The sequence below is a fragment of the Scatophagus argus genome, chromosome 20 (genome assembly GCF_020382885.2).
Source record: "Scatophagus argus isolate fScaArg1 chromosome 20, fScaArg1.pri, whole genome shotgun sequence".
NCBI lineage: Eukaryota > Metazoa > Chordata > Actinopteri > Scatophagidae > Scatophagus > Scatophagus argus.
In genome coordinates this window covers 3,203,032-3,227,596 of record NC_058512.1, presented here as the reverse complement: position 1 = coordinate 3,227,596, position 24,565 = coordinate 3,203,032, and the positions used below count along the sequence as shown (strand labels likewise).

At 43.8% G+C, this 24,565-nt stretch overlaps 1 protein-coding gene across 5 annotated transcripts in view; it reads left to right on the top strand.

The window, feature by feature from the left end:
• garnl3 (GTPase activating Rap/RanGAP domain like 3) overlaps positions 1 to 24,565 on the top strand; it is a 57,642-nt gene that overhangs the window by 9,898 nt on the left and 23,179 nt on the right. For 4 of the 5 annotated variants that reach the window (XM_046374664.1, XM_046374661.1, XM_046374663.1 and 1 more), the window contains exons 2-5: positions 8,350 to 8,419; positions 19,794 to 19,868; positions 20,667 to 20,766; positions 23,403 to 23,521. In XM_046374664.1, the coding sequence (XP_046230620.1) occupies positions 8,350 to 8,419; positions 19,794 to 19,868; positions 20,667 to 20,766; positions 23,403 to 23,521 (364 nt within the window). Of the gene's footprint in view, positions 1 to 3,696; positions 4,002 to 8,349; positions 8,420 to 19,793; positions 19,869 to 20,666; positions 20,767 to 23,402; positions 23,522 to 24,565 lie in introns of those variants that run through there. The other variant, XM_046374662.1, reaches the window with a different exon arrangement.

Genomic DNA, 24,565 nt, shown 5'->3' with positions numbered 1-24,565 from the left:
TGTGTTTTCACTCATTTTCATACGTTTCTATTCATAGAAATGACTCCCACTGGGTCCAGCAGGTGATTGGGTGTCAGTAAGTGCACATCTAATCACATTGTACACACACACACACTCACACAACACACTAACAGAGGCCTTGTTTATCCTGTGCGTGGGAAAGGTGCCGTGATCAGACATGGCTTACTCGGTGAGACCAAAAGGGCCGGAGTGGCTGGGGGTGGGGCGCCTCCGCAGGATTAGCACACCATGGAGGCAAGAGCTCCTGATCCACATCGTGGAGCTTGGGCAGCTAAGGTGAACTGTGAGCGCATACACACACCCACCTTTTTTTTTTTGTATCTGTGCACCACAGCCATCTTTGGCTTGGACAGACGGATTGAACCCACGCTCTATAATGCTTACACCTACATTTATATCCTGATCTTTGAAGCTGTGTTTGTCTGGGGAATGCAAAGCCTGGGATAGTTCATCGCTGCTGGGTCCCACACACACACACACACACACACACTCGCACACTCATACGCTTGCATGTACAAGAGTCGAAGACTGAGGGTTAAAAGTTTAAATCCAACTTCCTGTCTGAAACTGAAGGCTCACTGGTTGTGTAGCAGAAAGGAAAGTTGTTTTTGAGCGTGTGCTGAGTCCTTCAGGTTTGTTTAGTCAACGCTGTATGACATAATACAAAATATGATGACACACTCTATACAGTTCTGTAGTTTGGGTCGAGCTGATGAGCAAACGGCATCCTTGTGAAAATAAAACGCGACATCCAGCTTGGTATAATCGCTGGATGGTTTTGTCATGAATGCTGCTGAAACTATCAGTGATCAAGAGGAAATTAATCCACAGCTTCTGAAAAATTATATTTTTCTGCTTTTCCTCACCATAAATAACAACACTTTAGTATGTCTTCATTCACTGTTTTTCACCAACACACACTGTGTGTACCCTCAAAGCCTCATAAATATGTTCAAATGCATTTCCTTCTTCGTAAAACATTTGCAGCACTGGCCTTTTTGTGAGAATTTGGGATCTACGGTGTTCACTTCTTCTTCTGTGCCTTTGCTGGCGCATTGCTGTGTTTCTTAGCACATTACTGCCACCAACTGTTGATCAGTGGGACAGCTACAAACAAAAGTGGGAGCCCACTCTTAAAAACTTATTAGCTCCATAGTGCTGCTCGTGTCCTGTGCCAGCCTTCAGGATTCAGTTCTCAGAGTATTTGTACACGACACTTTGACACTATCCCAAAAGTTATATAAACACTTTATCTTTTCCCCCAGGAAACTCCTTACTGACTAAAGCTGTGGTTCTCAACCTTTTTTCCTCTGACCCTCATAAATGACACATTCATTTATTGTTCATTACTGCCACATTTGTGAGCTGGTCAGTCAGTTTGTGTCAGAGCTGAATGGAGACATCAGGATGGACACTTTAACACCGCTTGTAGTTTTGTGTGTTTGTGTCTTATTGCATATTGTGAGGAATTTGTGGATTATATTCATCACCTGGAGCGGACACATTATACTACTCGTTTCTGTCACTTTGCGCCCCGTGAAGCTCCTGCAGGCTGCATTACCAGACTGATCTTTGAACAGGAAGTCTTCCTTTTCTGACTTCCCTTGTTACACTCTGCCTTGACAAGCGACCGTTAAAAACTAGAGGCTCTCATGCAAAGGCTGTGTAAGCTGTGTGAGTGTGTGTGTGCGTGTCAAAGTGTGACAATGGGAGGGTGTGTGATGATGTTCATGCAACATGTATGTTGCAATGTCTCCCTATGCGTGTGTGTGTGTGTGTGGGAGAGCGATTGGCCTCGGGGCTCTAATTAGAGGCGGTGCTGGTGAGGGGTGTTCAGGTGTCTCAGGCCGTTAGTTTGTAACCTGATCCTGATGTGAGAAAACAACGGTGTTACTTTCAGTGGCTTAAACAAAAAAAGACTTTCTTTTTCTTCGGGCTGTCGTGGATTTCAGCATGAGCTATTTTTAAAGGTAGTCACGTTCTGAGAGAGAGTGAGTGAGAGAGAGAGCACATGCCATGTGTGTTGGTAGCTTTAGGTGTTTTCCTGTGGTGTGGTGTGCCACAGAGGGGGGTTTCTGCTGATTAAAAATTGATGTGCAGCTGAGTGCCGTGTAGCCTGAGCCGAGCATTCCTGCACTCTGTCATGTGTGTGTGTGTGTGTGAAGGCTGAGCTGGAGACACAGTCTGTGGCTGAGCTATTGTGAAGGTATCAGATTTAGCTAAGCTCACGTTACACCTGCTGTTCTGTTGTGTGTGTGTGTGTGTGTGTGTGTGAGAGAGAGAGACGATACTAAAAATTAAGTCTGTTTTCACATGCTTTTGCCTCACTTCTCTGTTTTCTTCATGTGTCCTCCCCCCTCACATGCTCAATATTTTCTTTCCTTTTTTCCCCCATAATTCAAGGATTCAAGGATTCAAGGAGCTTTATTGTCATTTCACACATGTAGAAACATGAGGAGGAATGAAATTAGTTTCCCTGGTCCTGGTATAAGCCCAGTAACCTACAAATACCTAATGCTATAAATATAAAAACAACACTATATAAATATAAAAAACAACCAGAATAAAAAGATATAGAAATAACAGCTCCAAAAATCATTTTGGTGGTGTGCTCTTGCACTACGCAGCTTGGTTTGAGCAGGTAAAATCTCCTTCAAGAAGTGAGTAATGCTTTATCACACACACCACCAAATATGGGTCTCCGGCTGACGTGAAGCCTGCTCGGTATTCTCACTATTCTGTATTTGTTATTTTTCCAACCTACCAAAATATGACAGAGCAGTAACTTGGAGCCAGTGCTAAGACGTCGTGAGTGTGTGTGATGAAGAGTAAGAGAGGAGAAGAGGGAGGCTGCATGAATGAATGAATGAATGAATGAATGACCCCATCGTTGCCTGGACCTGCTGTTGTGTGGCTTTATGGTTTGATCCTGAAGAACAACCGACTGGAGAGAATCTGAGACGCCAAAGAAACACAAAGATCAGGTCATCCTTTATGCAGAGTTTATACGATGGAACGGTTTTCAAATCATTTATAGAAAGCGTATGAAAAATTCCTCTGACTATTTGGGCTGTTAATTTACAGCTGCAGGCTTAAGGTTTAAACTTTTATCAGTGAGTTACACACAACTTCAGATGTGATGTCTTATGAGGAGGTCAGAAACCAGTGAGCGATTACCAACATGACAGCATTCATGACTGCATTTAGGTCTGTGAGAAAGGTAAAAACACCTGGCACAAAGATGAGTGGACTCAACAGGAAGCACACCTCACAGACTATTCATTTCCTGTCTTTTCTGCTCCTGGCTGAGCAGGGATCACATTTGAGAGCAGTCGTGTTCAAATTTCCTCCACATTGTCTCTCAGTGCTCTCTCCGGATGATGCGAGCCTGAGCCTCAGACCTGCATCCTGACATCACTTTGCGCTCCAGGATACTGTAACTGTAGAAGAAGCTTCGCCTAATTGACGGTGATGTAACAGCAACGCGAAGAAGAAGAAGAAGAGGGAGGGGGGAAAACAATCCCGATAAGAATAATCTGCTCTGAATGGTGCCTTTTGCTCTGCAGAGCCTCCAGCTATAACTGTGGTGGACTGAAATGCACCACTGATGTGAGTGAGCGAGAGAGAGAGAGAGAGGGAGGGAGGGAGGAAGGGAGGGAGAGAGGAGACCACACAGTAAATACACAGCTCCTATGGCAGAGCTGCTCCGCCTCATCATCACGCTGTGACCAGTTGCGCGCAGAGAAGAAGAAGAAGGAGAGAAAAAAAGCGTCCGACCACCAGCCGCGTTTTGATCAGCTGTTGTCGGAGTTTGCGGAGTGATGTTCCTGCGCTCTTAGAGGAGAGGAGGAAAGAGACGAAGACAGAAAAAAGCAGAGACGCCGGTTTGCTGTTGTCGCCTTGTCCGCTGGACTGACATCGCATGGGGACATGAACAGTGTGGATCCAACGTCCAGCAAACTGTTGACTTTCAATCAGCGGTAAAATAAAAGACAACACAGTCCTGCTCTGACCTGTTGTTTATGCATGCCACCTCTCATCTGTTGAATGCATAGCTCTCTGTCGTCGCTCTGTCATGTCCCTGCAGCAACTGGCAAAAATGTATGCAGCCCCGAGCAAATTATGCAAATCTGACAGACACCTGCTCCGCTGTGCAAACCGTTCGTTGGTGCGTAAAGCGCCTCATTACCTTGTCGGATTGGCTAATGATGTGTACAGTAATGTACTGTTTTGATACTTGTCTAGTTATGTATCCAGTGCATGATTGATTTATCTTTTATCATTTACTCTGGGATGGCTGGCAAGCTGAGCGCCACTGAATCCACAAGTCTCCAGTCTGGAAGTATTGACTCTCCTAAAAAGACACTTGCAGCCACAACAGCTCTTTTAATTAAACCACATGGCTGGGTTATGTACAGCTTACAACATAAATGTTCTGTTGCTTATTAATTGATCTGTTTTTTCCCTCCTATATATTCAGGCGTTTCGGTATGTACGCGGAAAATTATGAATTATTCACGACGTGCTTTTCAGTCCAAGGCAGAGAGGCGCATGCAGCTCTGAGGTGTAAGACAGCGGCAGAATAACGTAGCATATGCGGTCGCACAGTAGTGGCTAATTTCCAGCCTATAGATGGATCTGAAAGTGCCGCGACTGCAGGTCTTTACAGTGGCAACAGGAGACTGGAGCTGCAGTGACACTTGAACAGAGAGAGAGAAGGTATCATATAGAAAACATACAGCTCCAATGGCACAGTGCTGCCAACAGCAGAGAGGCTGTTCTCCATGCTGCACCACTTGTGTGGAGAGGGAGAAGAGAAGAGCCAAAGATGTCCTGAAATTTCCCTTAAATGCACTTATAGTCCTGAAATGCTCTAATGACTTATCATATCGCTGTTGTGGCTTGTTATGGGGTGAATTTATGAATATTTGTGTAAAAATCAGCAACATCTTCGTCCAGCTCATCCTCGTACTGATCACGGTTTGCTCTGTGGCTTCCTGTTTATAGGTTCTTTATCGTTTTAGCAGTGAAATTCAGAGGTTCTGACCACCAAGCAGCATGTGTTTCTGTAACCACGTTATTACATGTTGGTCAACAATGAAGCCATGCTGCATGTAACTTTATTTAATCTTTGATTTCTATCAGCTGATGGGCCTTTTAGTGTGTTTCATTGTTACTCTCAAGAGTGTCTTGTTAATACTGAAGGTCTTTTGGTGAATTTTCTTTCTAACACAAAAGAGTCACTTTATGGAGTAATTTAAGAGCTTAAAGTTTCATACAGTGTTTAACAGAACTGATGAAAGGATTGGCTTTTTCTTGAGCAGCACCAGGAGGTTTGGTATGATGGGTGGCAGTGTGATTTATACCTCACATTTCATTGTGCTGTATGGAGCCTTTCAGTGGCCACTGTCCATCGTCTTGTGACAGAAACCGCAATTTGTAACCTTTCCCGTACTCCATTACTGAGGGCAGCAGTTGAGTAATGAATATCCATTTTACCTCCCGCTGTTTCAGAGCTATTCCTCTTTGGTCCAAGCTTTCAAAGTCATTTTTCTTTGGCTAACAGCCACTATGCTGCTGGAAAGTGGACTGTTGTGGTGCAGAGTTCAAGTCATGATGTCCAAACATATGAGCGGCTTTGAATGCATGATAATGGTTTCGGCCATGTTTTGTCTCGAGCGCATGTTAAGCAGCATGTGAGGAGTGTAAGGTTCCAGTCCAGGCCTATAATCAATCGCTCTTTTATGATCACAAGACCCTGCAGAGAGTCTACAGCACATACTCGAGCCAAAGGCTAATGCTAGCATGCTAATATGCTCACAGACATGCAGATGTTTATCAGGTGTAATGTTTACCAGGTTCACCATCTTAATTTTGCGTGTTAGCATGCTAATATTTGCTAATTAGTGCAAGACACAAAGTGCAGCTCAAGCTAATGGGAATCTAATTGGTTTTGCAGGTGTTTAGTCACAAACCAGCACAAGTGTGAAGTGTAATACACATTTACATTCTGGCCTGATGATGGGACTAGATGAAAATAATATAAAATGGGCATCAGACATTGTAATTTCAGTGTTCTGTGAGCTGCATTATATAAATCTTGGTCAAACCCCAGCACTTACATCATAGTAAAGAACTAAAGACATGATTGTGTCCAGCTTCAGTCCTTGTAGTGATTAGAACAAGACCTCCTACCAGGGCAAACAAGCTCACATTGTACTGGATCTCCTTTTGTTGCTTTGACGCTTTGCAGTTACTGTACCGGTACTTGAAATCTGAATGTGTCATCTCCACCGTGCTGGATTCCCAGGGCTGTGTTGACAGGAACATGGTCCTCATCAGACTCCAGGCACTTTGCTCCCTTAGCTTGTTCCACCTCTTTAATAGGTGTCGGAGCAGCTTTTTGGTCTGACAGAAACCACCTTGTGTACAAATGGGCTCTTAGTACACCGCAGGCTACACCTCCTACATGTGTTAAAATATGTCTCTTTTTAAAAGCGAAGAAAAAAAGCTAAACTTGGAAAACGAACATTTTCCCAAGTACAGAAGGAAGCCTTCTCAATCTGGCACTTTACCTTTGGGCATTACACAGTTGTGATTTTTGAAGGAATACCTTTGTGTGCACAGGAAGCCTTTGGAAGGTGATGAGCTTCACGAGGGGATGAGCTGATTTTCATTAGAAAATGTGGGTGGGGTGGCATCAATTAATCATCCCGCTCCAACAATCCTTTAAAGTGAAGGGTATGAAAGCTAGTGATCTGGGTATTGTGAAGCAAAAGTGGGATGCATGCAAGGGTCAAAGCTGTGTACATGTTGTGATGGCGTGATGGCGCTCCAGCAGACCCCACCCCGGTTGCTAGTATGTAGAGGAAGTGAGCATGGAGCATGAGAGTGGGTAAGGAAACAGTGATGGATGCATCATGTACTATGCACTTTAAAACTCGTCCTTTAAGCTTGAGTGTACATTATGTATTAATAACAGCCGTGCTCAGCCTTCATCTCCTCTGCAGAGAGACAGAGAAACCTGACCAGAGAGGGGAGAATTAGGGGGAGATATAAGAGGAGTGGGGGATGTGGTCCAGAGAGACAGGAGGAGGAGGAGGGGGCAGGAAGGATGCAAGTCATATCATCCTTAAGCACTCAAACAGACATATACAAACACAAGCTTTATACAAAATGCCCCCCACCATCTTAAACACACAGTTTAAGACTTGATGATTTAGTTTCATGGAGCCCTGAAAACACAGCAGTCTGGGTAGAGCCAGGTGGCATAATGAATGGAAAAAGATTCTGTTGAAATGGCGCTAAACATATTTTGGGTGTCCAGCTGACTGTCCAGCTGCCCCCTTCCACATACTTGTGTTGTTGTGCATGATAGTGATGCCTGAAAGATTACTTTATGTTTGCACATTTTTAGAACAAACTCTGTCCTGACATTAGCATGGTGCTTGAAGAGGATTGATTACTGACTGCCATGTTGATGATTATTGAAACACTTCATTCCTCTTTGGTCGGATTTAAGAGTGTAACGCTAACGTCAGCATGCTAACTAATGTGCAGTGTTCATATGTTGTAGCATAAGACCATAAACCGAGACAATGGCTAAGCTATGTTTGGCCAAAGGCAAGGAAATCTTAACTCAAATCAAATTAACACACTGCTGTATGTCTCGTCTGTATTATTGGACAAAGAAAAATAAATCATATGTGTTCCTTCTGTGTGATTCTACAGTATGTGTCAGCCTTGTGAACTTTTAAATAATCCAAAAACTTCAAGCTGTTTTTGGTTTGAGCTTAGAGAGCAGTTAGAGATTTATTTGTAACTATTAGTGCTACTTTTTCAAACTTGCATGTGGTGTGTGTGTTTCTGTCTTCTAGCCATTCAGTCTACTCTGTGTGTGTGTGCGTGTGTGTGCATTTGACTGTTTGACCAGCAGTCAGCTCTCCCAGCCAGTCTCAATCTATCACTCTGGCTTAATTCAATCAGGACCCGCGTCTCAATCAGAACTGGGTTGGCCGCCGCTCCCGGCTGGTGACCATGTCACCAACAGCCCCGCCATGCCAACAAAGCCTTCAGACAGGAGGAAGAGGGATGAGAGAAAAAGGGAAGGGCAGAGAGAGGGAGAGAAACAAAGAACTTAGGGTGAACAAAGTGGGCAAGAACAAGAAGACAAAGTGCGATAAGTGAGATTTTTACAAAAGAAGGACGCGAGAAAAGTGGACGCTGCAGCTGCCGCTTGTGTATGAGCGATGCCACAGTTCATGTGCGGCCGTGTTGTGTGATGGACGACAGACAGTCCACGTGTCTGACCATGCGTTTGTGTTACAGCTCTGCCTCGGAGGACTTGGGCTGCAGGCGTGGAGACTTCAGCAGGAAACACTATGGTTCGGTCGAGCTGGTGAGTCCCATCCACTGTGCACTTATCCATTTGTTTGTTGCTCTCTTTGTGTCTCAGCGTGACTCTCCCCTCATCCTCCTCATTGATGATTCTTCTCCTCATAATCTCTCCTCCCGCTCTCTCTCAGTTCTTGCCTTCCCCTCGTTTCTGTTGGCATGGATGGACAACAGAGGGGGGACTGATGAGTCATGACGTACTGGGTGTGGTCCAGCGATGTGCTTTGCCAGCGTGGATCACACTGGGTGCTCCACTCAAAGCGATGCAGGACTCGGCCGCCTCCAAACTTCATCTGTTTTGTTTTGATGCTGCTGGTGTAAAGCTGCAGCGCAGTGTGTGTCTTTGTGGTTCATTACCAAGCTGTTGAGTCATTGTTGCTTGGGGCTTGGTGTGTGTACGTCCCTCCACTGTGAGCGGAGTCTGTACATCCCGATAACCCGGAGGGACAGGAAGTCCCAGGGTTTTGCTCTGTGATCGTGCTTCCTATCAGAGACATATTGTGGGTTCGTCCACGAGTGCTGCGCACCACGTGTGTGACTGATTAGTGTTGAGGAGAAACCACATGCTACCTATCAGCACTGCCAGACTGACACTGAGCACAGTGCTGCTGTGTGTGTGAGGGTGTGTGTGCATGTGAGAAAAACAGAGAGAGAGAGAGAGAGAGATAAGAGTGGTGAGTGTGAGCCAGGATGAGGTCACTCATAGCCTCAGCACTCAAAGTGTGACACGACAGTCCGGTCGGTGGTGTCTCCTCTGCTGCACAAACTGTGTGTTGTTGAAGACCTGAAGCTCTTCAGGTCTTCTGTGATCAATCATGATTGATCAGTATTAGATATTATGACATGATGCACTGGTAGGTTAGCCAAAAGGATGAAAATGAGCAGATGTTCATAACAGCCACTGGTCCTGTTGAAATGACTTCCCTAGATGCTCTCTGAAGGCTGCAAGTAATCGTTATTGTCATTCATTATTGATTTATTAATAGTTTAAATAATCCATCACAGCACAGTCCAGATAATTCAATTTAAAATCATATAAAGCTGAGAAACGCTGGAATCAACATACGTTAGTAATTTCTGCTTCTGCTTTGACTAGTAATTGATTATCAGAATTGAAGTTGATTAATTTTTATCATATGACTTAAAATTGTAACGTTAGTGCCCTTCAGCTGAGATTGTCCTGATCCTTGCAAGAAGAATAACTCGGTTGTTTGTTCACTTGTCTGATATGAGCATCTTAACCACAGAGGTGGCAGGTCAGAAAACAATCGGGAATTATTTTTGCAATCCCGATTTCTTTGTGAAAGATCAGAAAGCAACTGTTGTCTTGGAAATAGTTCAACATTTTGGGAAATTCACTTAATTCCTGAGAGTTGGATGAGAATATCCTTGTGCACTGAGAGTAACATAGAGCTTCTCATTCTCAGCATAAAAGTTAATAAATGACGAAAAAAAAAATGTCAAACTGTTCCTTTTTTTTCCCCTTGTTTGTTTTGCTAGCTGTGAAGCAGCTCTTTTCAAGCTCAAATGCTAAACAAATTTTGTCATGCGGGCAAATTATGACGACATGTTGCACCCGCTCTAGGAGTTAATGAGCGAAAAGTCCCTCCTGGAAATGTTCACGATCGATGAAGTGATTGTGAACAGGATGAGGAACAAACACTCGCTGTTTAAAAGGACAGAACCAGTAACAGCTTCCTTTCAAGCTCGTATTTGGACTTGACGAGCAGTTTAAGTTGACCAGCACTTACACGGCCTCCTTGTTGGTAGCCAGGTTTTAGGCCAGTTAGAAGCACTAATGCTGAGCTACAATCTCAGTCTGGTTGTAATGAGCTGGAATTAGCACAATCAAGTAAATCTAAGTGTATCATAAGTCGAAAATCCGATAAACCTTTCACAATAATCCTTTCCAGTATGAGTCTGTCTTTAAGACACGATAATTCCTTCAGGGATGAGGGTGTGTTTGATAGAAGACTAAGTGCATAATGGAACATTAATGGCAGGGTTTGATAAACCCAGGTTGATCTGCAGAAACGACCTCAGGGAGGATAAGCACACGACGCCAACATTTTAGCAATTCTCTTCGGTCCTCGACTCTGCAGTTGAAATTAAGTCTTTTGTTTTTTCGCTGCAGAAGAAATCTGACTGCTTGTGTGAACACAAAAGGGTTAAAAAGTGTTTTTGTCAACTTCGGCGCTCGCACTGTTTGAGGCTGTGTGTCGCCAGGGGAGGCTTGTGCAAAGGTCGGGAAAGAGTCGGAGGAAATTCAGGTCCTGATGCCTTTTAGCAAGCAAACAGCTCCTCGTGTTGACAGTATTGAGTCTGTGTGCTCGCCGTCTGTGTGTCTGTCCAACACAAAGTCTGAAAGATGTTAGCAGCTGGAGCGTTTGTGCGCTTGTGCGACCTGTTGACTGCTGGTCTTAAAAGCGTCAGATTTAACTCGATAGAATACAAGGTTTAAGCAGTATTTAAAACCCTGCTCTCAAAGCGCTGTTTTGGAACAGATTTAATGACACGAGCCTGACATGATTTCACCCTTTGTGTTGTGTGTTTTCCCACCAAAAGCTTGACTTCAGTGTATTCCGCCGCTTTGAAGAACATGTTTTCAAATGTCTCAACACAAATGGGAGATACTGATTCAAAGCAGGGTCTCCCTAATAAGAGAGACCAGCACAAGCGGAGCCGTGACTCATCCCGTGTCTTTGTTTTATTTTTGGCATCACTGAAGCTGCAGTAGCAGTTGCCAGTAAGAGCAGGCACCTCCACAGACACCATTGTAGCCATGTGACCCACTCCTGTCCACACACACACATTACATTACATTACAACCCACTCGTGGAGCGTCTGAAGTAGAAACTCTGAGCACGTTTTAGTAGGAAACTTGAAGTTGTAGGAATCAGAGACGCTTCTGAAATTCATTATTCCTTTTCTGTTGTTTTGAGACAAGAGAGTTGCTTTCAGTAAACCCGTCATCCTGTGTGTTGTCGTTAGGTTTATTGTCTGTGAAGCATAAATGTCTGCACAAGATTTCATGGCCACACACACACACACACACACACACACACACTGGCCACGTAACCCATGTTATATGCCCAAGTTGTTCTACGCAACACATGTGAGGTTCTTATTAACCTCCGTGAGAGAACACACACGCGCATCCTCACAAGTGAGCAAATACTCCATGATGGCATCGGCGCTGACAGATAAGCAGCACAAACTCAAAGGCAGCTCCCACCACATCTTGTCACTTCATTCAGTGACAACTCCTCTATCCACTTTCAAAAGCTTAATTGTGCGCCGCACGCTGAAGCCGAAGCCGGCAACAATTAAACCAGTTTGATCCTGACAGAGCTGCGTGGAGAGCGTGGCGGCCTTTTTCCCGTGAATTGAATTGTCTTCATTTGAGGCTCAGAGATGAAGGCGGTGACGGATAGGCGAGAGGTGGGCGCTGGCTGCATCGGGAAGCTGTGCAGCATACCGCACAGCAAAACAAAACTCTCCAGACGCACACGGTCGGTCTAGTGTGTGTGGGCATTGTCTCTGTGCTGTTTGGTGAGCTGCAGTTCACATCAGTGACTGAGACTGTGTGTGTGCGCGTGCGTGTGTCAGAGGTTAGCTGTCACTGTTGCACAGTGACTGGTGAGCAGACGGCTCCACTCTCACCTGCCTACCAGTGTTACTGTCACTGCCTCAGAGGCTTTTGACTGCATTGTCACACTGAATTTATTCTCAGTCTCAGCATGTGTGCATCTGTGTGTGTGTGTGTGTGTGTGTGTGTGGCCGCGTCTGTTTGTGCATTTATTGACATTAAAGCGAGACTATGCAAATTGTGCTGAACACTGTGGCCGCTAGTGGCAATTGCAGGGTTATAGTATGGTTTGCTTTTGTTGTTTTGTTTTTGTGATGCAGCCATCAGATGGTTTGTTTGTGCTAAAATGTAGTGTAACATGTTGTAAAGGTTGCTAACTAAGCTAACATTAGCCACCGGATGCTACCGGGTCATCGCAGAACAAGTGAGGCTGCACTTTCCAAGCTCATAGGGGCTCACTTTGATTTCATAAACAGATCATAACTTTCTATTGGCTCATTCATGGACGTGGATGCAAATTCAGAGACAGCAAGTTAGTTGATCTGAATAATTTTGATATTCAGTTAAAACATTCTGTTGTTGTGGCTTCTCATATCTCTTATTTTGTAGTCTTCTACAGTGATGTAAATCGAAGATTGTTGGTCTGTCAACAAAATTAATTTGGGTATATCAACCCGAAAACCATCGTGAGTTGCTGCCCTGCTTCTTTTGGCTCTTGTCAATGGGTGGGGTTTGTCACCCAGATGCACACAGGAACACACACTCGAACCCACACAGAAACTGAAGAGGAAATTAGCGCACAAGCGCTGCTTCTTTAAAGTCTGACTTGCAAATGTCCTTGTTCTGTTTGCGGTCTGTGAAGCTGATGATCACACTCTGAGCGGCGGCCTTTGCTGTAACCCTCGTCTTTTATTGGTATCCCTGCTTAGAGGGAGTTCGGGTTTGTTCTGCTTGTGCTCAGTTGCCTGTTTGACACTTTAATGAAGCTGCCGTTGCAGCTTAAGTCTGGGCTGCTGTAGCTCCTTTAAACTTAGCATTTCTACTTGTGGTTGTGTTTTCGACTGACATTTTTATGACACTTTGTGTTTCTTTCGACATAGCCGTGCCTTCATCTAACCTTGCGCACTTCATCCAAGGTTCCAGAAACTCAGTGATAAATATAAAATTAATAATAATATTAAAAATGGATTCTTTAAAAGCATTCGGCTTCATCAGCATGCATTTTATTTTTCTCTGTGTGTCTCCTTCCTTGCTTGAAGTCTAACTAGAAGAAAATTGGTGCCTTGTCTAACCTGTAAAATGCCACACTGGAGCATCACTCTTCAAAGTAATTTAAAACATCTTGATGCCACTGTGTTATAGATGCTTATCCAAACATCCAAAGGTTAAACTCTGTCCCTCCATCTCTCACTCTTGTGTCTCCATTTGCTCCTCCCCCTCCCGTTTTCTCTGATACATAACTTGTTGTCTATAAACGCAGCTGATGCCTGGCGCTCTGCCGCTGCGCTCTCGAGAGCCCTTAAGGCTGCTGCACCCTACCAGCCTGACTCCTGGGTGGGTGCGTGGCCCGATGCTTTCGGTCCCTGTCATTAGGTTGGTCGTCTGTCGTGTTGCTGTAGAATGAATGGGCAGATATTGATGCGGTGCTGTTGTTAACGTGGCTGGATTTGTCCCGCAGCTACAGGTGGTGTTAATGCTAATCAAGGTGCATTCAATGGCAGACCGCCACATTACAGAAGCTGTTTGTTTTTGATTTACATTTTAACCTCCAATTTTCTCCTTCACAAGTGGTCAGTTGGTGAATGTCTTCAGCAGCATCATGCATTATGCATCATTATTAGCACTGCATCAGAGGGCATCATAGTATGCCTATTTTAAAGATACGCTATATAGACAAAAGTTGAGTTGGGACACCTAACCATTACACCAACAGGGACTTTAGTGACATCATATTGTAAGTAAATAGACATGAAGTTGCCCCCCCCCCCCCCCCCCCCCCCTTTGCAGTTCTAACAGCTTCCACTCTTCTGTGCAGGCTTTCCACAGGATTATGTGTTTCTGTGGGAATTTTTGTCCATTCATGCAGTAGAGCAACTCATCCAACCATGTCTTTATGGAGCTTTGCTTTGTGCACTGGGGCACAGTCATGCTGGAATAGAAAAGGGCCTTCAACAAACTGTTGCCACAGCTGGAAGCATAGCATTGTCCAAAATGTCTTGGTATGCTGAAGCATTAAGATTTCCCTTCAGTGGAAGTCAGGGGCTGAGCCCAAACGCTGAGAATCAGCCCCATAACACACCTGAATTCAGTAATAAATGTCCCAATACTTTTGCCTATATATTGCATGCCTGTTTATAATCTGTGGTTTAATTATATTTATGCTTTTTCAAAAAAAACAACAACAATGAAACAACCTCGCAGAGAAGAACAGTCTGTGTGTCCTAATATAACTTGTTCCTGTGTGCCAAAGAGCTGCATTGTTGTCAAAAAAAACTATTAAGAACACAATAGACGTCTGTTGCACAGATGAATTGGGCTTTGACTACACAGTCAATATTTGTTAGTAGGATCAGTACATTGTTGTTTTTGGTCTTTTCATGGGATTTCTTGAGAATAAAAAGAACATCTCCAAAAACAAATCATAATACTTCACAATCGTGTGGTCTCTCGACCACCAAAGATGCAGATGAAGATAAAATAGCACTTGGTTTACCTCAGTCAGTGATTTCACCTCCTTCTGCGAGCGTGGCGGCTGTAGTATTTTCATTCTGGACTGTCTGAGTCACTGGATGACCTTTGTGACACACACAGACGTTTATGTCCATACACCTCTGAGATTCTCTTTTCTCTCAGTGCAACCTTTAATGATAACTGTGCTGAACTTGTGTTCCACCCTTTTAGTGAATAACCTTAAACAACAGCACACACACGCACACACACACACCTTCACATTGTGTCTGGAGTCGCTGAGTGCTAGCTGAAGCCTTGCTCTCCCTTGTTACTGTGGCTGTGCTGTCAGACCGCACAGATCTTAAGAAATTAACCAGAATGTTTTTACTAAACCAGGTCATCTGTTTCGTACTCACAAAACTCACAGAACTGTACTGCATTTGGATACTTTCAGCTGATTCTCTCTTTGTTTTTTGCATACCTTTCTTTTTTTTTTTTGCCTCAGCTTATCTCCTCCCTAATCTCTCTTTTTTCCTCGTTAGTCACTCATCTTCTCTCTGAATGAGCACCTGCCCCCCCCACCCCACCCACACCCACACCCCCGCCCGCCGCCACTTCCTCTCCTGCTCTGCCGCCTCTGTGCTTCTGTGTTCTCTGCCTTCCTGGAGGGTTGTGAGTGTGCATGAACAGGCCCACTGATGAGATCAATTATCTATCAGCAGTCACAAAAGTATTGATTTAATACCCCCCACCACCACCACACACATGCACACACACACGCACACACATGCATCCCTCTCTGCAGTGCAGTGCTCCTTTGTCCAGTGGGCCTTGGGGAAATCAGAGTCCCTCTGACTACGCCTGAGCTCAACTGTGTTTGTGAAATGTTCAAGTCATGCCCTAAAATGGGAGCTGTTTAAGCATGTGTGTGTGTGTGTGTGTGTGTGTTCCATCTAAAGCCTTGGCCCTTTCCCATGGGGTTACGCATCGTGGAGACGGCTATTATTCTTTTATCATTCGGCTTTTTGTTGTCATTACGCGTCGCTCTTTCCCTCTCTTCCCCAGTGGCCTCATCCTTTATTCTGTCCCGCTCGCTCCCTATATGTCTCATGCCCCTTCTCTTTCTCCCCTGCCCTATTCCTCCACTATTGCTCCCCGGCAGTGGTGGGGTGTTTTATGGGTTGTTTGTTAAAGCGCAGAAGCATAACAGACTCTCCTTTTGTCCTGCGTTTCCTCTCGTCTGCCTCCCCGAGCCCACAGGGAATCACTGGAGTGCAGATTTTTCCTCCTTTGCCACTCTTCTGCTGCATGATTTAGAAGCATGATGATGCAGTATGCATGCATCTGTGTGCGTCCATAGACACGCTTAAGTGCTCGTTCCTTCTACTATTTTTCCTTCTTTCTTTTCACCCAAATACAACAGCAAGTGTATTCACACACACAGCGGCACCGGCACTTACCTAAACGCACGTTCACACAAAATGTCACACTTTTTTCTTCAGTTGCAGACACATACACTTGGGGGGCGGTGAATTGCTCTGTCTGAGCACTGCATTGGCTTCCTCTCCATTATCCTGCGATTGGACAGTTAATGTTGCAGGAGGCGAGAGAAATGGAGGGAGATAGAGGCCTACAGCTTCGACATTCACTTTCCATTTTCTGCACACGTGCACTGAGCTGAACAGCAGGGCTCACATGCAAATACATGCAGGCTGTGCCGCACCAGGAACAAAATACAGAAGATAAATTTGTTTCCTGGCCCATTTATATGCACATGAAAGGAGAGAAGGCAGTATTTTCCGCAGCCTCTCCTAAGACACAGGCAATTATTGCACAGCAACGTCTCTGTCGTTTATCAGAGCTTCACACCTGCAGTAAACATGCTCGGCTCTCAACCACTGGATTGCATTATCTGGTTATGTACAGAACACCAGGGGGAGAAAATGCAGCCAGGGCACATTCGGGCTGTGTGTAATTAATTTAATATTAATGGGAATATTTTATTATATGAATGTTTTTGGTTTTTGTTATGAAATTGTTCGATTGCATGACATGTTGATGTCAGAGACTTTACATCAGAAAATCTGAGTGTTTGAACTGGAACGGTTAAAAACTAATTTCTTCTTCAAAAATACGTGAACTATTAATTGCTTATAAAAATACATCGCCAATTAATATTCTGTCATTTGACTTACGGATTAATCGATCAATCATTTCAGCTCTGTGCTTAACTGCAGCGTGTTTTATGACTCACTGGTAAAACTGGGAAGCATGTCATAGTAATCATTTAAGTGTTTTATTCTCCCAGTTCCAGCTTTTTGCTTTTGGGCGAAAACTAAATAATCAGTTAGACAAAATGCCACCTTGATCTTCAGCAAACTGTGATTGGCATGTTTCACTTTTGTCAAATTAATTTAGTCGGTTACTTGGAGATGCTCATGAACACGTGTTGATTTACATGGGACATATGGGATTAGCCAAATGTTTGGCACAGCTTAAAACAAACTATTTATTTATGTGTTAACACATGTCTGCCTCATTTAGACCCAATTCCAGTAAAGCTTAAGTTGCAGAATTTCATTTAGGAGCTCTCTAATCCCTCAGCTACAGCACTGCATATCAGATTTAATTAAGCACAAACAATAAAGTGAGTGTTACAGTTATTAATGATTTGATTCAGAATGTAAAGCTCTCGCCTTTCGTCCTCACTTGTCCACAGGAATGTTTTGAGTGGACTTTAACCCTCTCTTTCCCTTCCCATGACAAGTGCTCTCCTGACACACTTTTTCCTCATCACTGTACTGCCTGACATGAAGTGTAGGGTGCACCACAAACTCTCCAAACCGATCAACTCTGTGCGGGTTTAGAAGGTGTATCCGAGGCACAGAGTGCATCTACATCCTGGGTTTGACCATATTCAAGATGTTGCATTTACATGGAAGATGGGAAACCTGGTTATTCACATCCCCGTAGACACGGTCACAAGAGAAACCAGTTTTCTGATCGTCTGCCTGCAGGTTTGCCTTTGATTCTTGAACTGAGTTACCTCGATAGCTGATGATGATGAACACAGATTGGTTTCAGGCTATCTGAACTCTGGATGCTGGGTTTAGCTTCTCCATCTCATCACCGGTAACAGAAAATGAGAGTGAACCCAGAATCTCCCTTTGAAATTATAATTAGATTACATCATAATGTAATATAATTAGATCATATTAAAATGTAATTACGTTATATTACTGCATAATTACATACCACATTATAATGTAACATAATAATGATCGCTGTCATTATTTTCTATCATATTTTCAACTACTGTGTGACTTCAGTGGACGAAACACCTGTGAGCTTGCCAGAGAATGATGAGAAACGTATTTACATGCCTCAGCACACCTAAACACACTCACAGAAAAAGACAAAACGACAGCTAACTGCTATTTTGATAGAAGACTAAAAAAAGAAAAAAAACATCACTGGGCGTGTGTTTGGACAGAACAAGACATTTGAAGGTGTCACATACAACTCTGACAAACTGCAATGGAATAATAGGGAATAATACTGGAATAATAAAAATGGTAATCGGAGCCTTAGTTCCATCATGTCTGTCTGTGCTTCCTGGAGGTCAGCGACACATTGAGCTCCTTTCGTTCAGTCCATCTCACTCAGGAACTTGCTTTTTTTAATCCTCTTCTTGCTTGAGTCCTCCAGACCATTTCAAGCCATCTGGATGTATCACAGTGTGTGCAGGGATACACCGCCGTGCCAGAACTCTTTTTAAAATTTACACCTTGGCGGAGCAGAGGCCTCTATCGGCCAGGGGAGGAAAATAACACACGAGAGACGAGGTGGTCAAAGATCAGAGTGCAAAGATGCAGAGACGAGAGGCAGCAGGACAAAGCGTAATAAGAGAGGAGGAGAGGCCCGTTGCCTGGAAACAAAACATCATTTGGCGAAGGGGTGTTGGGGGATGAAAATGGAACATGAAGAGGAAAAGGACTGAAGAGGGTTTTGACAAGGATGAGAAGAAGGTGGCAAATCACTCAGAGTGACTAAAAAATGTCTTGCTGGTCTAATAACATGTAAATCTGGAGGACAGCAGTCTGCACACGCACTCAAGGAATTACGAACATGCAATCCATGTACGAGTGAAATACGACACGCTTGTATTTTTTTCCTAACTCTGGTAATAGAATTTGCAGTGTACACTTGATATTTAGTTTGATTTAAGTTAGAGGAATAGTTTTGTAAAAAATAAATTTATGCGCTTTCTTGCTGAGAGACAGGAAAAGATTGATATCACTCTAACTATGCTGTTAAATGTGAAGCTACAGCCAGAAAACTGCTAGTTTAGCTTAGCATAAACACCAGAAACAAGAGGAGACATACAGACACATCGGTCTGCATCTAAAGACATCGTTTCATATTCATCCTGAGGCTGGCATGTGCGTCTGAACCTCATTTCCAGGAGTTGTTGAGCTATTTTAGTGGTGGAATGAATGTTTTTGACGTTTCTCCTACAGTTTACATTATGTGATCAAATCACAATGCTGGGTTTACCAGCTATCACCTGGATCTCATTTAAGTCTCTGCAGCAAAGCCAGTGAGCGTACAGTATTTCCCAAAATGTCAAATCAAGACCTATGTAGGATACATTCTGCTCTCCTCTCCTCCCCTGTCTGCATTCACTCTTCCACTGTCATTAACTGTCTCGTTTCACTCTGATAATGTCCTCCTCTCCAGTGCTGTAGTAGAGAGAGGTGAGTCAGCAAGAGACAGATAAATGGGCCGATATTTGGGGGGAAAAAAATAATCGCAGCATAAAAACAGGTTTTTACAGACAAGTGGACTGGAGGAATCATTGCGAAGACTTGAGAAATTATGTGAAGTGAGGGGACGGGAGAAGACTTATGAGGACAGATTTGTTTGCACCGTAGTCATACTCATGCTGCTGGTATCACATGGAGGTGATGCAGCTGTCGCGGTTCCTCTTTTGTCCGTGATGATTGCCAACTGTAATGTATTTATGACCTGCTTATTACTGTCTGCCACAAGTCATGGTTTGTCAGACATCTAATTTTAAACATGTCTCCCTGTCTCTGTCTCTCTGTGTCCCTCTCAGCTAATTTCCAGTGATGCAGATGGGGCCATTCAGAGGGCAGGACGCTTCAGGGTGGAGAATGGCTCGTCAGATGAGGTACATATAATATAATGCACTCTTGTGCACACATGCATCCCTTTCAGGTGCTCTTGCTAACCTCGGTAAAAGGAGAAAATATCAGAAATGATTTTTGTATGTTGGTATTCCCAGTGTTGCTTTTTTTTTGTTAAATACGCAATACTTTACATTTCTGGTAAGTAAAAAATATTCCAATTAAGCTGCCTGAAAATGAGGGGAAATGAGTCTACTGCTCACAACTTATAAACATATGCTGCGTGTCTTGTACCCTGCTCACATGTACATTTACCATGTATACTGCATGTAGCTCAAAAATATGTGACAAATATGCCGAACACAGAAAAGCTGCAGTATAGCGAGGTAACAGTCACTGTCTGAAAAACGCTTGATAATGCACCAATATGCATATCTGTCCCAGTGCTCATATTGACGCCAGCTTACTCTTGAATAGCGCAGGGAAATAATTCAAAACATTTTGACAGCCTCTCACTCTCCTCCCAAACGCTTTAGTCAACTAACGTCGTGCTAAACATCCTCAGTATGTCAAATCCAGTACAGTGTCAATTGTTTGTAAAATTTTCTTTGTTATTTTTTTTCTGTTAGCAGCCATCTTAATGTGATTTACAGGCTTGCTTTTGTCTCACATGTTGGTCTGATGTAGGATGTCATGTTATATAAAACAGACTTTGCTTGCATCTGATTTCCTGCTCTGTACTGTAATCTGTACTGCTGCATAGTGTAACAGCTTTCCACAGAGAAGACTGCTGTGACTCGTATGCATGTGTGTGTGTGTGTGTGTGTGTGTGTGACAAACAGACTTCAGACTACACTCCAGGAACCTGGAGGAGAACCGATGTCCATCTGGAGAATCCAGAGTACCACACCAGATGGTTCTTTAAATACTTCCTGGGAAAAGGTCAGTGCCGCACTCGGCATGAGATAGCAACAGGAATACAAGGTGGTGAGGGGAGAGCCTGTTAGCTGGCTCTCAGATGCTGCAGAAATAAAACATCCTCTGAATTTCTTGCTTGGTCCATGGGATGGTTCTTATCTTTTGAAGTCAGCCTTGTCCTTATGTTGCACCACTCTGAATTCAAGGCCAAAACTTGTTAGCATCCAGCCATGTCCCCACTGAGAGTCTCGACTACACTCTAATCCCGTGCACCACCCAGGAAGGATGCCCACAGAGGACATACTACCACCAGACAGAGAAGGCTTGCCTCCAACAGACAACACAATTAAGATTGGACTGTTGGCCTCTGAAATGAGCCCAGTGATCTGCAGAAGGCTAATAGGAGCCATTCACACGAGCGGCTTCAGAGATGGTTAAAAAATAGAAATAGAATTTGTCACCTGTTCCATCCACCTTTCTGACATTCATCATCTCGCCATGCTCATTAACACCCCACCTGTTCTCAAACTCACAGTGTAGGCGGCACAGCAAGTTGTGCAACAAAAGATCATTGTCCGGATTTCTTTACCATGTCTCGAATCAGGAAGAATACCTTCTGCTGAAAGGTTGAGATGAAGGACAGAGTCTGAGATGGATGAAGATAATTGCGAGGGAAAGTCAGACAGCAAAAAGTCAGTGAGTGGAAGACAAGAAATGCATTTGCTCCTTTTAGCCGGGGTGTGTTCATGCTATGGCACGGGCAGTTTAAAAAGAGCCACGTCTCCAGAAAGTTGGCTCGACCTGTTTGGACTGCAGCTGAGCCATCTGTGTCTCACAGCCTGAACAAAGCTGACTGCATCATGCAACACAACACAACACAACACACATTCTGAACTTTAGGGCCAATTATTCTAACATAAGCACTTCCTCTGTGATGAAGCTTCCAATGTGTGATGAGTTGAATTCTCAGTTTCTTCATAATTAGGTGAAGAACAATAAAACAGTTTGTCCTCCCTCGTTCCCTCCGTTGCCTTGCATCAGGTATGAAGATGATTCCTGATTGACCACAATATGCTTTCCTCTCACACAGAGCAAAGCTGTCTAAACTAATAAGTATATAATTGCAACCGAACTTTGCAATGTCATTGCTTACCTGAGGCATAAAGACACTGCTAATGCCGAATAAAGAGAGCCCAAACCAAAGGGATAAAGGAAGTAAAATTGAAAGCATCAGAGGAGGACAAAAGAAAAGAGACAGCAATGAAGGCAGAGCTCCTGCGTCTAATTGGGTTTGGAGGTCTGATCGGCATTGTTTCCGAAGATGTTACCAGATCAACCGAAGATTCAGACGCATGAATGTGTGACCCCACTGTGGTGTCGTCAGGAGATCTTTGTCTGTGTGCATGTCACACATGGAGAAAACCGGAGGGTGGAGGCTGGGGGGGAGGCAGAAAATAATGAAAGAAAGGATGGGAAGCAGGACAAGAAAAGGCAGAGAAAGCCAAAGAGGGTGCTGAATAGCAACAATTGTGGTGCCACATGAAAATACACTGACTGGCCAAAAAAAAAAGTCACCACCTGGATTTAACTAAGCAAATAGGTACGAGCTTCCTGGAGATTGCAGAAACTACTAAAACTGGGTTAAGAACTGTCCAACGCATTATTAAAAACTGGAAAGATAGTGGGGACCCATCGTCTTCAAGGAAGAAATGTGGATGATTGTGATTGACGATCACTTAAACGTTTGGTGAAATCAAATCGAAGAAAAACAACAGTAGAAGTCAGGGCTATGTTCAATAGTGAAAGTAAGAGCATTTCCACATGCACAATGCGACGGGAACTCAAGGGGTTGGGACTGAACAGCTGTGCAGCCTTAAGAAAACCACTAATCAATGAGGCTGACCAGAAAAAAAGGCTTCAATTTGCTAGGGAGCATAAAGATTGGACTCTGGAGCAATGGAAGAAGGTCATGTGGTCTGATGAGTCCAGATTTACCCTGTTGCAGAGTGATGGGCGCTTCAGGGTAAGAAGAGAGGCAGATGAAGTGATGCACCCATCATGCCTAGTGCCTACTGTACAAACCTATGGGGGCAGTGCTATGATCTGGGGTTGCTGCAGTTGGTCAGGTGTAGGTTCAGCAACAGTATGAGGTCAGCTGACTACCTGAATATGCTGAATGACCAGGTTATTCCATCAGTGGATTTTTTCTTCCCTGATGGCCCGCGCATATTCCAAGATGACAATGCCAGGATTCATCGGGCTCAAATTGTGAAAGAGTGGTTCAGGGAACATGACGCATCATTTTCACACATGGATTGGCCACCACAGAGTCCAGACCTTAACCCCATTGAGAATCTTTGGGATGTGCTGGAGGTCAGGCTCTACCATCATCAAAGCAAGATCTTGGTGAAAAATTAATGCAACACTGGATGGAAATAAATCTTGTGACATTGCAGAAGCTTATCGAAACAATGCCACAGCGAATGCGTGCCGTAATCAAAGCTGAAGGCGGTCCAACGAAATATTAGAGTGTGTGACCTTTTTTTTTTTTTGGTGGCGACTTTTTTTTTGGCCAGGCAGTGTATTAAATAAGTTAAACTACAGCGTCAGTTCGTTTTGACAGCCGCACGGTTTTGTCTGTATATCATCTCTGTCTCCAGTCCACCAGAACTACGTGGGTACAGATGCAGAGAAGAACCCCTTCTACCTGTCAGTCGTCCTCTCAGACCAGAACAACCAGCGGGTTCCTCAGTACAGAGCCATCCTCTGGAGAAAGACGGTGAGTTCATCGTCCATATTCGTGGAACACCACGACTTTAGTCCTTTACTGAAGTCACAGTAGAAATACAAGAATGTACAAGTACTTGGTTACAAGTAAAAGTGCTGCATTCTGTATGGGAAAATGTTTGCTATGATATCTCCAGACTCTTCTTCTTTCTGATATATAAAATTCTGAATTTCTAAAAATAAAATAATCTTGGCTTGACATCTTAACATAAAGCCTGGTTGACGAAGGATTCCAAATGGGAATACAAAGTTCGTTGTGTAAAATTGTGTGACATCTGCAGCCGGGTGAAGGGTTGGCGGTGCCATACCTGCCTACAGTCTTGGCTTTAAAACCATTCATTTACATAATTAACACTGTTTGTACTCGTATGTCAAGCAAAAAATGAGACATTTGAGTCTGGTTCTGCAGAAAAATACCTGCTGTTATATGCTGATGTCTTATTAGATATTACATGATTAGAGTTTGATTTCTGATTAATCAGTATGTACTCTTAAATGTCAACATTTTCTACTGGAGTTCACAGTCGTAGATGGTACTCTTTTTTTTTTTTTAGGTGTAGGTGTGTGTGTGTGTGTGTGTATTTGTGTGTGTGTGTGTGTGTGTGAGAGAGAGAGAGAAATGTATGATCTTTATTGTGTATTTGTAGTGTGGTGACACAACTTCATGACCAAGATAGCTTGGATCTAATTTTGGCCTCCAGGCTCATCTGGAACCTGATTAGGGAGGTGCACCTCCGCTGCCTGATCACATTGATTTGTCTTGTTTCTGTGAGATTCTAACTGGTACAGGATGTCGTTGTTGTTGTCGAACAGAAAGACTATGTTTGGCTCAAACTGCTTCAGTTTAATTTGGTCCTCTGCCATCATTCTGTGACTGATTCAAAAATATTGTGCTGTGAATTTATTTTGAGTAATACTGAGTTCGCCGGAAATTGTTTTATAAATGCAAATGCAAGTGCAACGAGTTCGAGCGAGAGACTCCTCAGAGAAGGTCGACCGCCATTGTGCCAAGAGTTGGTAATCCCTGATCTGTGTC